Raw genomic sequence first — 13827 nt, 5'->3', positions numbered from 1 at the left:
TGGATTTTGGGGAAGAACACGAAAAATCCAGTTAAAATTGTCATTATTTTTCCTTGGAGTGTGACTGGGCCTGAAATTTATGGATTTGGGGGAAGAGCAGGAAAAATCCAGTTAAAATTATGTTTATTCCTCCCTGGACTGTGGCTGGGCCCGAGCTCCATGGATTTTGGGGAAATGCAGGAAAAATCCAATCAAAATTGTCATTATTTTTCCTTGGAGCGTGGCTGGGCCTGATATCCATGGATTTTGGGGAAGAGCAGGGAAAACTCAGTTCCAATTCCCCTTTCCTAGATGTTTCCCGTAGGAATTCCTGTGTGGTGCGATGCGGGAGGCAGTGAAATGTGAAATTCCAGAGTGTCCTTTAAAAGTCTTTTATTTTTTTTTTCTTTTTTCTTTCTCTTCTCCCTTTTTTTTTTTGTTTTTGTTTTTGTTTTGTTTTTCCCTGTTTTCCTTTGTTTTTTTTCCCTGTTTGTTTTCCACCCAGGACCCCAACTATGGCTGGTGGCCTGTTTTCTATTGACAGGAACTACTTTGAAGAGATAGGAACTTACGATTCGGGAATGGATATCTGGGGTGGCGAGAATCTTGAAATGTCCTTTAGGGTAATTCCTGTTTTCCTTCCTTTTCTTTTCCCAAAAAAAAAAACCCCAAAAAATAAATCCCCCCATTTGTGCTGTCGTTCCTTCAGGGAGCTCCTGCTTTAGCTGGCCTGCAAGCCATGGGTTAAATGGAATTTTTAAAATTTGGGGAAAGCCACTTTGGGGTGTTTTGGGAACTTTTTTTGCTGCGTGGAATATTTTAATTAATATTTTAATATTGAGGGGTTTTTATCCCTCCGAAATTCCATCTGCTTTAATTGTTCCTTCATGGAAAAAACGAGGTGCCCAGTGGGAATTTGATCTCAATTAAAAATCCAAGTTAAAAACGACGTTCCGGGAGGTTTTTTGGGAATGGTGACATCATGGACTTGCACGTTCTGGCTGGAATTCCATCTCTGTGCCGGGGCCATTCCGTATCCTGCGGAAAACGCTGCTATTCCCGCTGGGATAACTGCCAGCCACGCCTCAGAGGGAAATCCAGCCACCATCCTTCGGCTGGAGAGGAAAAGTGGGAAATTGAGGCTTGGAGAAGGAATGGTTGGAAGGGATGTTGGGAATGGCTTTGAGCTGCTCTGATGTGTCATGATTTCTGGATTTAGTGCTGGGAATAACGCCCAGGATCGCTCTGGAACCCACAGCACGTCCTGGGAATGGCCTGGCCCCCTTTTTTCCATCTTTTCCATTCAACTGGAACCATCTTCCCTGCTGGGAACCCCTCTGAAGTTTTTTAGGGAACAGATTTTTCCAGGGAAGACCAGCTGGGAGTCTAAAAGCTTTCCCAGGCCATTCCTCTGAACCTGGATTGTTCCCTTTGCAGGAAAACCAAAGGCTTTGGATCCCCTCCTGAGCCTGGGTGCTTCAAACCAGGAGATTCCCACATTTTTTGCTGTTTTAACCCCCAAAATTCGTCCTTGGATGTGCCAAGGCCCCTGGGCAGGAATTCTTTTCCTCGGTTTTCCGTATTTTACAGGAGATCCCCGGAGCAGGGAATTGTTAAAGCATTCCAAATGGGCCTTTCCCACCCTAAACCGGGGAATTGAAGGGGTCAGGGACAGGAATAAATCAGGATATTGCCGTGGGAATCCCCTGGTGCTGATTGTTGGGATGGGGAGCCTCTGGAAGGAAAAGCAGCTGAAAATCCCGGGATATTTGGTGTGACTTTCTCAGGGACATCAAAGGGTTCAGATCCCAGCTGAGGGAACAAATCCCTGGGAAACTGGGAGCCAGGAGAGCTGAGGGATCGGGAAGGTTCCTGCAGCTCCAAAGCTGCCCCTGTCCAGCGGGATTTGGGAATATCTGGAATATTTGGGTCAGGAAAGTGCTGGGAGCAAACCCTACTGTGGGAGGTGACGGATCGGAGCACAGGGAGCTGCTCTTCCATCCAGGATTTATCACCAGAGGGAGGGGAGAGATTTGGGATTGCTTCAGAATAATAAAAAGAAATCCCAAAAAAGAAATCCCAAAAAAGAAATCCCAAAAAAGAAATCCCAAAAAAGAAATCCCCCAAAAAACTGAACCCGAGCTTCCCTCCATATTTTGAGGGCTCCTGAATCCCCAAAAATGTTATCCTTTCTTTCCCTGGATCATGCCTATCTCATCTGCATCCAGCTCCATCGTTATCCCAAAGAATAATTCCAAGGATTTCCAGTTGTTTTTGCTCTCAGAGGCATTTCCAGGAAGAGCATCCATGGGGTAGAATTTGATTATTTTGGGAAAATCCCTGTTTTATCTTTTAGCTCCTTCTCATTGCTGATGAGTCTTTAATGATTCCTTTTAGGAATGTCTTTTAATTAGGGAAAAATAATGACAATTCCTGGCAGGAATCTCTTACATTTCCGAGGGTTTGTTTTAGTCAAGGAAAAATTGATTTATTCCTAAACGTTATTTTTATTGATGGAATTACTGGAATTTTTCATTTCCTGTTAAATTCTCCACTTGGTTTTATCCCGCTTGGAGAATTCCCTGAAAAAACTTGATGCTCTGAAAGGAATTCCTATGGATTTGGAAAGGGAATTAAAATGAATCTGTCCATCAGAGAAAAAAAAAATTCCTTTGGGATAATTCCTTAGGATAATCCAGGCAGGATGGGACAGGGAATGTGAGCTCTGAGCGGGGTAGGATGGGATTTATTTGGGATTTCTGGAACTGCTGGTAGTGCAGGAAGAACAGGGAAAAGGGGATTTCCCCAGGGATGTGACGATGCCAGAGTTGCTCTGATCTCTGGAATTCCTGCTTTGGTTGTTGTGGGAATTGTGACAGGAAATGGATAAGGAGCAGGAAGGGTTAATTCCTTTAGGATCCAATCGGAATCCAGTTCTGGAGCCAGGCTGGGAGAGCTGGGAATGTTCCCCTGGAGAAGGGAAGGATCCAGGGAGAGCTGGGAATGTTCCCCTGGAGAAGGGAAGGATCCAGGGAGAGCTGGGAATGTTCCCCTGGAGAAGGGAAGGATCCAGGGAGAGCTGGGAATGTTCCTCTGGAGAAGGGAAGGATCCAGGGAGAGCTGGGAATGTTCCCCTGGAGAAGGGAAGGATCCAGGGAGAGCTCAGAGCCCCTTGCAGGGCCTGAAGGGGCTCCAGGAGAGCTGGAGAGGGACTGGGGACAAGGGATGGAGGGACAGGAGCCAGGGAATGGCTCCCAGTGCCAGAGGGCAGGGATGGGTGGGATATTGGGAATTGGGAATTCCCAGAGCAGCTGTGGCTGCCCCTGGATCCCTGGAAGTGTCCCAGGCCAGGCTGGATTTGGGATTTGGATCAACCTGGGGTGGTGGGAGCTGTCCCTGGATGGATTGGGATGGGATTTAATTCTCTTTCCAACCCCAACCATTCCATAATTCCCCGACTCCCTGGAGTCCCAGCAGCGAGGGATGAATGCATTCCATAGTCTGTGTGGGGAACAGATCCCTGAAATCCCACAATTCTTAGCCAGGATGGGAATTTTTGGGCAGCAGTCACATTCCCAGGGAGTATCCCAGAAGGCTGATTTGTTTGGGATTTTTAGGAAACATTGGAAAATTCCTTTTCCCTAAGGAGAGGGTGCAGGTTCCCCCAGATGCAATCCCAGCTGGCACAGGGAGCGGATTGCTCCAGGGAGAGCCAAAAATCCGCTGGAAAAGTGTCCGGGAACAGAGCTGTGTAAAAATGGTGCCGTGGGAGGAATTTCCTGCCAGCTGGAGTGGGAAAACAGCCAGGGAATGCTGGGATTTGGGATGGAGGCGTCTCCAATTGTGTGTCCAGTTATTCCCAGATTGCTCCATGAGCACATCCATGGGGAATATTTTGGGATTTCTTCCCTGGCGTGTATTTGGGATTTATTCCACACTCCCCGGTTGCTCTGGGAATACATCCCTGATGTATATTTGGGGTTATTCCATGGAATTCTTCGGGGTTATTCAGTGGAAGTGTTTGGAGTTATTCCATGGAATTCTTTGGGGTTATTCCATGGAATTCTTTGGGGTTATTCCATGGAATTCTTTAGGGTCATTCCATGGAATTTTTTGGGGCTCTTCCATGGAATTCTTTGGAGCTATTCCATGGAATTCTTCAGGGTTATTCCATGGAATCTTTTGGGGTCATTCCATGGAATTCTTTGGGGTTATTCTATGGAATTCTTCGGGGTTATTCCATGGAATTCTTTAGGGTTATTCCATGGAATTCTTTGGGGCTCTTCCATGGAATTCTTTGGAGCTATTCCATGGAATTCTTCAGGGTTATTCCATGGAATCTTTTGGGGTCATTCCATGGAATTCTTTGGGGTCATTCCATGGAATTCTTTGGGGTCATTCCATGGAATTCTTTGGGGTTATTCCATGGAATTCTTTGGGGTTATTCCATGGAATTCTTTGGGGTTATTCCATGGAATTCTTTGGGGTAATTCCATGGAATTCTTTGGGGTTATTCCATGGAATTCTTTGGGGTTATTCCATGGAATTCTCTGGGGTCATTCCATGGAATTCTCTGGGGTCATTCCATGGAATTCTTTGGGGTCATTCCATGGAATTCTCTGGGGTCATTCCATGGAATTCTTGGGGTCATTCCATGCTCCCAGGTTGCTCCATGAGCCCATCCCTGGTGCCTATCTGGGATTTTTTCCCTCTGGAATTCCTCGGCACCCCCCATCCCGAAGTTCCCCTGAGCAGTTGGCTGTGGATCCCACAGGAGCCATCCCTCCTCATTCCCATGGAATTCTGGGAGCGGAGGGAGCCCTGATTAACGCGATCCGCTGCGGTTGCCATGGGAACGCAGGAGCTCTAATTCCAGGATTCTGCCGGAGCTCCCGTGAAAAATTCCCCCAAAACTCAGGGATTTAACACCAGGAAGGGCCCGGAAGGAAAAGAATTGGAATCAAAGAATTGTAAAAAAAATTTGAAATTATTAAATTGGAAATAAATAATAATAATTATAATATATAATAATAATTAAATTAAATAGGAAAGGAATAATTGAAATTTAAAGATTGAAAGAAATAATAGAAATCAATATTTGAGGTAAAGAATCTAAACAAAAAAAAGAGAACTGAGAGAATTGAAATAAAGAACTGAAATAAAGAATTGAAATAAGGAATTGAAATAAATAACCGAAATAATTGAATTAATTAAATAAATAAATAAATAAATAAATAAATAAAAAACTGAACTGAAATAATTGAAATAAAAGAAACTGAAATTATTGAAATAAATAATTGAAATAAATAACTGAAATAAATAATTGAGATAAATAATTGAAATAAAAGAACTGAACTAAAAGAATTAAAATAATTGAAATAGATATTTGAGGTAAAAAAATGGAACTAATTAAAATAATTAAGATAATTGAGGCAAATAATTGAGACAAATATTTAACATAAATATTTGACATAAATATTTGAGATTAATAATTGAGAGAAATACTTGAGACAAATATTTGAGATCGATAATTGAAATAAAAAAACCTGAATTAAAATAACAGATAGATATTTGAGATAAACTGAACTAAAATAATTAAAATAAGTAAGATAATTGAGACAAATATTTGAGACAAATAATAGAAATAAAAAAAACCCAAACTCAAATAATTGAAATAATTAAAATAGATAATTGAAATTAAAAAAAAACTGAAGTAAAATTGGGATTATTCCATGGAATTCTTTGGGGTTATTCCATGGAGTTATTTGGGGCTATTCCATGGAAGTGTTTGGGGTTACTCCATGGAATTATTTGGGGCTATTCCATGGAGTTTTTTGAGGCTATTCCATGGAATTCTTTTGGGCTCTTCCATGGAATTCTTTGGGGTTATTCCATGGAAGTGTTTGGGGTTACTCCATGGAGTTATTTGGGGCTATTCCGTGGAGTTTTTTGAGGCTATTCCATGGAATTCTTTTGGGCTCTTCCATGGAATTCTTTGGGGTTATTCCATGGAAGTGTTTGGGGTTATTCCATGGAATTCTTTGGGGTTATTCCATGGAAGTGTTTGGGGTTATTCCATGGAATTCTTTGGGGTTATTCCATGGAAGTGTTTGGGGTTATTCCATGGAATTCTTTGGGGTTATTCCATGGAAGTGTTTGGGGTTATTCCATGGAATTCTTTGGGATTATCCCAATAACTCAGCTGGCTAATTGTGATGCTGAGGATAACGCTTCCCGCCGGTTCCTGTTCCCACCGCAGGTGTGGCAGTGCGGCGGCTCCCTGGAGATCGTCACCTGCTCCCACGTGGGCCACGTGTTCCGCAAGGCCACCCCCTACTCCTTCCCGGGGGGCACCGGCCACGTCATCAACAAGAACAACCGGCGCCTGGCCGAGGTGTGGATGGACGAGTTCAAGGATTTCTTCTACATCATCTCCCCCGGTACGGGATCGGCTTCCCGGGAAACGGGAGCTGGAAACGGGGTGGGTTGGGAAAGTTCTCTGAGATCATGGAGTGCAACGGTTCCCAGCACTGTCCTGTCCCCAGTGCCACATCCACAGGGACTGAAATCCCTCCAGGAATGGGGACTCCACCCTTTCCATGAAGGAATTGTCCCAAAATCCCCCCTGAGCTGCCCTGGCCCAGCCTGAGGCCGTTCCCTCTCCTCCTGTCCCTGTTCCCTGCCAGCACAGCCCAACCCCCCCGGCTGTCCCCTCCTGCCAGGGAATTCCAGAGAGGGAAAAGATCCCTCAGGATCCTCCTTTGCTCCAGGCTCAGCCCCTTCCCAGCTCCCTCAGCAATTCTCCAGCCCCTTCCCAGCTCCCTCAGGAATTCTCCAGACCCTTCCCAGCTCCCTCAGGAATTCTCCAGCCCCTTCCCAGCTCCCTCAGGAATTCTCCAGTCCCTTCCCAGCTCCCTCAGGAATTCTCCAGCCCCTTCCCAGCTCTCTCAGCAATTCTCCAGCCCCTTCCCAGCTCCCTCAGGAATTCTCCAGCCCCTTCCCAGCTCCCTCAGGAATTCTCCAGACCCTTCCCAGCTCCATTCCCTTCCCTGCCCACGCTCCAGCCCCTCAGGGTCTCCATTGTCAGGAGGGGCCCAGGTTATCCCTGGAATCCCCAAGGGATCAGTGGGAAGGGCAGAAGAGGTCCCAGCATGGAGAACCCCCTGGAACACAACACCTGGAATTCTCTTCCCCACGTGTGGCAGGGAGTGCCCATGGACTATGGAAGTCTCATCCCATTCCTGAGCTGAGATCCCAGGAGAGAGGAGCCGGGCGCTGCTCCCAGGGAGAAATAGAATTCTCAGCGTGATGAGGGGCACATCTCGTAATTAAATCCCAAATTAAAAGTCTGGAGCGATCTGGTTCCTGGGAAAATCGAATTCTGCTGGAGGAGAGCCCTGCTGTAATTTTTGGGATGTTGAGCAGATTTTTCATCTAAGCAACTTTCTTCTTTTTTTGTTTGGATAACAAGAAAATCTTCCTTTGTGCTGGGATGAGTCAGGAGGCAGTTTTTAATAAATCCAAGAAAAAAAACAGGGAAAAATTCCCAAAGCAGTGAGGAAAAGTCCCCTTTTGGGTTTAGTCTAAGCCTGCATTAAGAAGGAGTCGGAGTTTTCCTTGGGAAGAGCCTGGGAGGCCTTCAGAAATCCCAGAAATCCTGGAGACGCTTCAAATGGGATTAGAGGAGGTCCCTTTGTTAGGAAAGAAAGGGAATGGATGAATCTGGAATCCAGGAGCTGCCACGTGTGGGCCTGGCCCAGTTTGGGCCAGGTGAGGTTCAGATGATCCCGGGAGAGGAAACTGGGAGGGATTTTCCTCCTAAATCACAGCAAATCCTCACAATTTTCTGTCTGAAAACAGGTTCTTCCCTGCCTGTGTGGGAGGGCAAAAAGTGGGATTGGGATCCTCTCCCGGAGCACAAACTGTGCCCAAAATATTCCCTCCACAGCCACTGGTCTCCAGCAGTTCTCCATCCATCCATCCATCCATCCATCCATCCATCCATCCATCCATCCATCATCCATCCATTCATCCATCATCCATCCATCATCCATCCATCATCCATCCATCATCCATCCGTCCATCCATCCATCCATCATCCATCCATCCATCCATCCATCCATCCATCCATCCATCCATCATCCATCCATCCATCCATCCATCCATCCATCCATCCATCATCCATCATCCATCCATCATCCATCCATCATCCATCCATCCATCATCCATCCATCATCCATCCCTTCACCCATCCATCCATCCATCATCCATCCATCCATCCATCCATCCATCCATCCATCCATCCATCCATCCATCCATCCATCATCCATCCATCCATCATCCATCCATCATCCATCCATCCATCATCCATCATCCATCCATCCATCCATCATCCATCATCCATCATCCATCATCCATCATCCATCCATCCATCATCCATCCATCATCCATCCATCCATCCATCCATCATCCATCCATCCATCCATCATCCATCCATCATCCATCCATCCATCATCCATCCATCATCCATCCATCCATCCATCCATCATCCATCCATCCATCCATCATCCATCCATCCATCCATCCATCCATCCATCCATCATCCATCATCCATCCATCATCCATCCATCATCCATCCATCCATCATCCATCCATCATCCATCCCTTCACCCATCCATCCATCCATCATCCATCCATCCATCCATCCATCCATCCATCCATCCATCCATCCATCATCCATCCATCCATCATCCATCCATCATCCATCCATCCATCATCCATCATCCATCCATCCATCCATCATCCATCATCCATCATCCATCATCCATCATCCATCCATCCATCATCCATCCATCATCCATCCATCCATCCATCCATCATCCATCCATCATCCATCATCCATCCATCCATCATCCATCATCCATCATCCATCCATCCATCCATCATCCATCCATCATCCATCCATCCATCATCCATCCATCATCCATCCATCCATCCATCCATCCATCATCCATCCATCATCCATCCATCCATCCCATCCATCATCCATCCATCCATCATCCATCATCCATCAACCATCATCCATCCATCATCCATCATCCATCATCCATCCATCCATCCATCCATCCATCCATCATCCATCCATCCATCCATCCATCCATCCATCCATCATCCATCCATCCATCCATCCATCCATCCATCCATCCATCCATCATCCATCCGTCCATCATCCATCCATCATCCATCATCCATCATCCATCCATCCATCCATCCATCCATCCATCCATCCATCCATCCATCATCCATCCATCCATCCATCCATCCATCCATCCATCATCCATCCATCCATCATCCATCCATCCATCCATCCATCCATCCATCCATCCATCATCCATCCATCCATCCATCCATCCATCCATCCATCCATCCATCATCCATCCATCCATCCATCCATCCATCCATCCATCCATCCATCCATCATCCATCCATCCATCCATCATCCATCCATCCATCATCCATCATCCATCATCCATCATCCATCATCCATCATCACTCCCATCCCTCTTCTCCCAGTCCCAGCACCTGGATTGGAATTGGGATCTGGAGGCGGCTCCGGGATTTTCCCAGATGTTTGATGGGCTCTTGTCTCACCGTTCCAGGGGTGGTGAAGGTGGATTATGGAGACGTTTCCGTCAGGAAAGCTCTGCGGGAGAGCCTGGGATGCAAACCCTTCTCCTGGTACCTGGAGAACGTCTACCCCGACTCGCAGATCCCGCGGCGCTACTACTCCCTGGGAGAGGTACGGGCCGGGAATCGCGGGAAAACGGGAAATGCGGCAATCCAGGGGTGCAGGGAACCAGGAATGAAAGGAAACCAGGAATAAAAGGAGTAAGGAATTGCAGGAAACCAGGAATGAAAGGAAAACAGGAATAAAAGGAGTAAGGAATTGCAGGAAACCAGGAATGAAAGGAAAACAGGAATAAAAGGAGTAAGGAATTGCAGGAAACCAGGAATGAAAGGAAAACAGGAATAAAAGGAGTAAGGAATTGCAGGAAACCAGGAATGAAAGGAAAACAGGAAGTGCAGGAAACCTGGAGCACAACAAACCAGTAAGTGAAGCAAGAACTGGAAACCAGTAAGGAAAGGGAAGCAGGAAATCCAGGAAACCAGTGACTACCACAAAGCAGGGAGTCTAGGAAAGCAGGAAAACCAAGAAATCCAGGGAACCAGTAAGAACTGGAAACCAGTAAGCAAAGGAAAGGAATCTTACAGGAAACCAGTAAGTAGAGGGACGGGTAAATTGAGGGAACAAGTAACTACAGGAAACCAGTGAGTAAAGGAAAAGTAAGTAAGGGAAATCAGCAATGCAGGGAACCAATAAATACAGGAAACCAATGAGTAAAGGAAATCAGTACAGGAAACCAGTAAGAACTGGAAACCAGTAAGCAAAGGAAAGGAATCTTGCAGGAAACCAGTAAATAAAGGAACCAGTAAATCCAGGGAACCAATCATATGGGAAACCAGTAACTACAGGAAAGCAGTGAGTAAAGGAATAGTAAGAAAGAGAAATCAGTAATGCAGGGAACCAGTGAGTAAAGGAACCTGTAGTACTGGAAACCAGTGAGTAAAGGAAATCAGCAATGCAGGAAACCAGTAAATGAAGGGAATCAGTAGTATGGGAAACCAGTAAGAACTGGAAACCAGTAAGCAAAGGAAAGGAATCTTACAGGAAACCAGTGAGTAAAGAAAGCCAGTAGATAAAGGAACCAGTAACTACAGGAAACCAGTGAGTAAAGGAGCCAGTAAATCCAGGGGACCGGTAAATCCAGGGAACCAGTGAGTAAAGAAAGCAGCAAGTAAAGAAAACCAGTAAACACAAGAAACCAGTAACTACAGCAAACAAGTAGTACTGGAAACTAGTAAATAAAGGAAAAACCAGTAGCAGAGGAAACCAGTAAATGAAGGGAACCAGTAAATACAGGGAACCAGTAAGAACTGGAACCAGTAAATGAAGGGAACCAGTAAATACAGGAAACCAGTAAGAACTGGAACCAGTAAATGAAGGGAACCAGTAAGAACTGGAACCAGTAAATGAAGGGAACCAGTAAATACAGGGAACCAGTAAGAACTGGAAGCAGTCACTAAGGAAAACCAGTGGGTACAAAAAACCAGCAAGGAAAGGAGTAAGAACAACAAACCAGCAGGTGAAGGAAAGCAGGAAGTGTCCAGAGCCAATGGATCCATTCCCAAAGGGATGAGGTGGCTTCGGAGCCAAGACTCCGGTGCTGGAGTTCCCTGCTTGTCTCTTATTCCTCTTGATTTCTTATTTCTCTTTATTTCCATTTTTTAAAGTCCTTTTTGAGGAGAAGTCGCTGTTCCAAACATATTCCCTCTCCTTACAAATCTCCCTTTAAATCCAGTGTCTATTCCCAGTGTTCACCTGGCACATTTATTTCCCAAATGGAGCAGGAGATTGGAAAAGTGGAGTTTGGGATTAATATTTTGACACAATGGATATGCAGCCCTAGAGGGGAACCTTCCATCATCATTTATCGTTCAGAAAGAGACTAAAAATGGCTTTTTGGGGGATTGTTTTTTAAAGGAATGTTTGCTCACTGAGTGTTTTCCAGGCTGGAGCTGAGGATCACGGATATTCCTGATTATCCCAAGGTTCTGAGACCACCAGGAGCTGGAATTTCTTTCCAATTCAACAAATTTACAATTAAAAAACATTACATTGAGTTGTTCCTACGCTGCCTTTTCAAAGCTCTGGAATGGGTTGATTTGATGATGATGGAATAACAATCAAAGGATTTGATGATGGAATTACAATCCTGGAATAGCACTCCAAGGAACAAATGGCTTTTTTCTTTTTTTTTTTGACATCCAGGGAAGTGATTTCCCATTGAGATTTGTCATTGTAGGCAGGAATAAAAGGCACTGGAGGATTCCAGGTTTAATCCTGCCAAAATAAAGGGAAACGGGGGTTTCCAGCGAGGAAAGGACTTGTCTAGGGAATGTCAAATAAAGTGGGATTGTGCCCCGTTGGCAGGCTGGAAAATGGGATGAGAAAGGCAGAAAATAGCGATTCAAACACCTGATTTGTGCAGTGTGGCCTCGGTTTCCATGGAAACAGCAGCTCAGGCAGGAGCTGGGAATTGGAGCCCGGCTTGGCTGTTCCAGGGCAGCAGGAAAAGGGAATTGCAGCCCTCGAGCCCAGGGAGCAGCAGAAAAATGGGGAATTTTGAAGGCATTGGAAGTGCGGTTTTTTTGGAGATTTTCCTGCCTTTCAGAAGAGGTTTGGGCAGGATTTGATCCAGCCAAGCTGGAGCAGCATCATTAGGCCATAAATGATCCATGTCCTGCCCTGGATGGCTCCTCCTGGGCTCAAATCCAAGGGAAAACGGTGTCAGTCAAAGGTGAGCAGCACCAGGCCTCCAAGGGCATTTCCCAGGTGGATGTTTTGTTGTTTTCTGGGATGAACAGGCAGAAAAAAAGGAGATTTTGACAGATTTAGGATAATCATCCTGAATTCCCTCACGGCTTGGCATGGAACAGTGAGAGGTGGCCCTGGATGAGCTTTGGGGCCACTTCCAACCCAAACCATTCCGTGACTGCTTGGGAACGTGATCTGTTTCCAAATTGCAATTTTCTGCACAAATCTGGCCGGTCCAGGAAATATTTTAAGGGATGTTTCACCTCTTTTCCTTTCTCCAGATCAGGAATGTTGAAACCAACCAGTGCTTGGACAACATGGGCCGCAAGGAGAACGAAAAAGTGGGATTTTTCAACTGCCACGGCATGGGAGGGAACCAGGTAAAGAAAAACTGGGGAAAATTGGCTTCTTTAGCCAAGAATTCCTTAGGAATATTTTGAATGTCTATTTCAAGTCCATTCTAGATTTTGTGTGAAAGTAATATCAAAATAAACAAGGAAAATTCCAAAATATTTTCGGTTTGGGGCTGAAGGATTTTAAGAGGACTCAGCCATTTCCTTCAATTTCAGCTCCAGATTTTGGGGGAATATTGGTGCAAATCCATGGGAAGTATCCCAGGGAATATATTGAATAGGGCCCTGATGTCATTTAAGAATAAATTTAACATTCTAGACACGAACATCGGGAAATTTGGTCAGGAATTTGAATTTATTTTCATTAAAATGAACTGGGCAGGAATCTCCATAAGCGTGGCTGGATCCATCCATTCTGGATGTGTGGGGGGAAAAGAAATATCCAGGATTTTCATGGAAGTTGAGTTCTTCAGTGGAATTCCAGTGGGGAGGGGGCTGGGGTGTTTCATTTGGAGGGGCTGGAAAGGGAGGAGAAAAGTGGATTGGAATTCTTGGTCTTGTGACCGGCGACTCTGGGTTAATTAGAATAAAATTTGCATATTCCAGTGGATATTCAAATTAGCATGGCTGCTCCAGATGGGGTTTGGGATGTAAATTAGAATGAAGGGATTTTTAAGCATATTTTAAATTAATTCTAATTTAATTAATTCTAAGTTTTTTGTTATTAATGTGTGGAATTTTCCATGGGTGGCACGGTCCAATTCCCTGGAAGCTCTGGAATTATTCCAGACACCTGCTCCTGGTCCCATTCCTGCTGGGAAAGACCGGGGTGCTCCGTGTTCCCATCCCTGATTTATCCTGGAGCTCCATCCCAACTCCTGCCATCTCCTCCTGTCACTTCCTCCATCCTCACTGGAGCTTGGCCTCATTTCCATGGATTTCTCCAATGGGAAACCTTTCCCTTCCCCTGAATTCCAATGGATTTCTCCAATGGGAAAGGTTTTCCCTTCCTCTAAATTCCAATGGATTTCCCCAATCTTTAATTCTAATTTATTAATT

At 45.2% G+C, this 13827-nt stretch overlaps 1 protein-coding gene across 1 annotated transcript in view; it reads left to right on the top strand.

Moving 5' to 3' along the window:
• The window catches only part of GALNT13 (polypeptide N-acetylgalactosaminyltransferase 13), a 42501-nt gene that overhangs the window by 20815 nt on the left and 7859 nt on the right, over positions 1–13827 (top strand). Inside the window, exons 8-11 of the mRNA XM_058839847.1 lie at positions 485–602; positions 6239–6419; positions 9639–9778; positions 12697–12795. Coding sequence (XP_058695830.1) covers positions 485–602; positions 6239–6419; positions 9639–9778; positions 12697–12795 — 538 coding nt within the window. The remainder of the gene's footprint in view (positions 1–484; positions 603–6238; positions 6420–9638; positions 9779–12696; positions 12796–13827) is intronic.

This window comes from Poecile atricapillus, chromosome 5, assembly GCF_030490865.1.
Source record: "Poecile atricapillus isolate bPoeAtr1 chromosome 5, bPoeAtr1.hap1, whole genome shotgun sequence".
Classification (NCBI taxonomy): domain Eukaryota; kingdom Metazoa; phylum Chordata; class Aves; order Passeriformes; family Paridae; genus Poecile; species Poecile atricapillus.
This window is presented reverse-complemented; position numbering and strand designations above follow the sequence as displayed.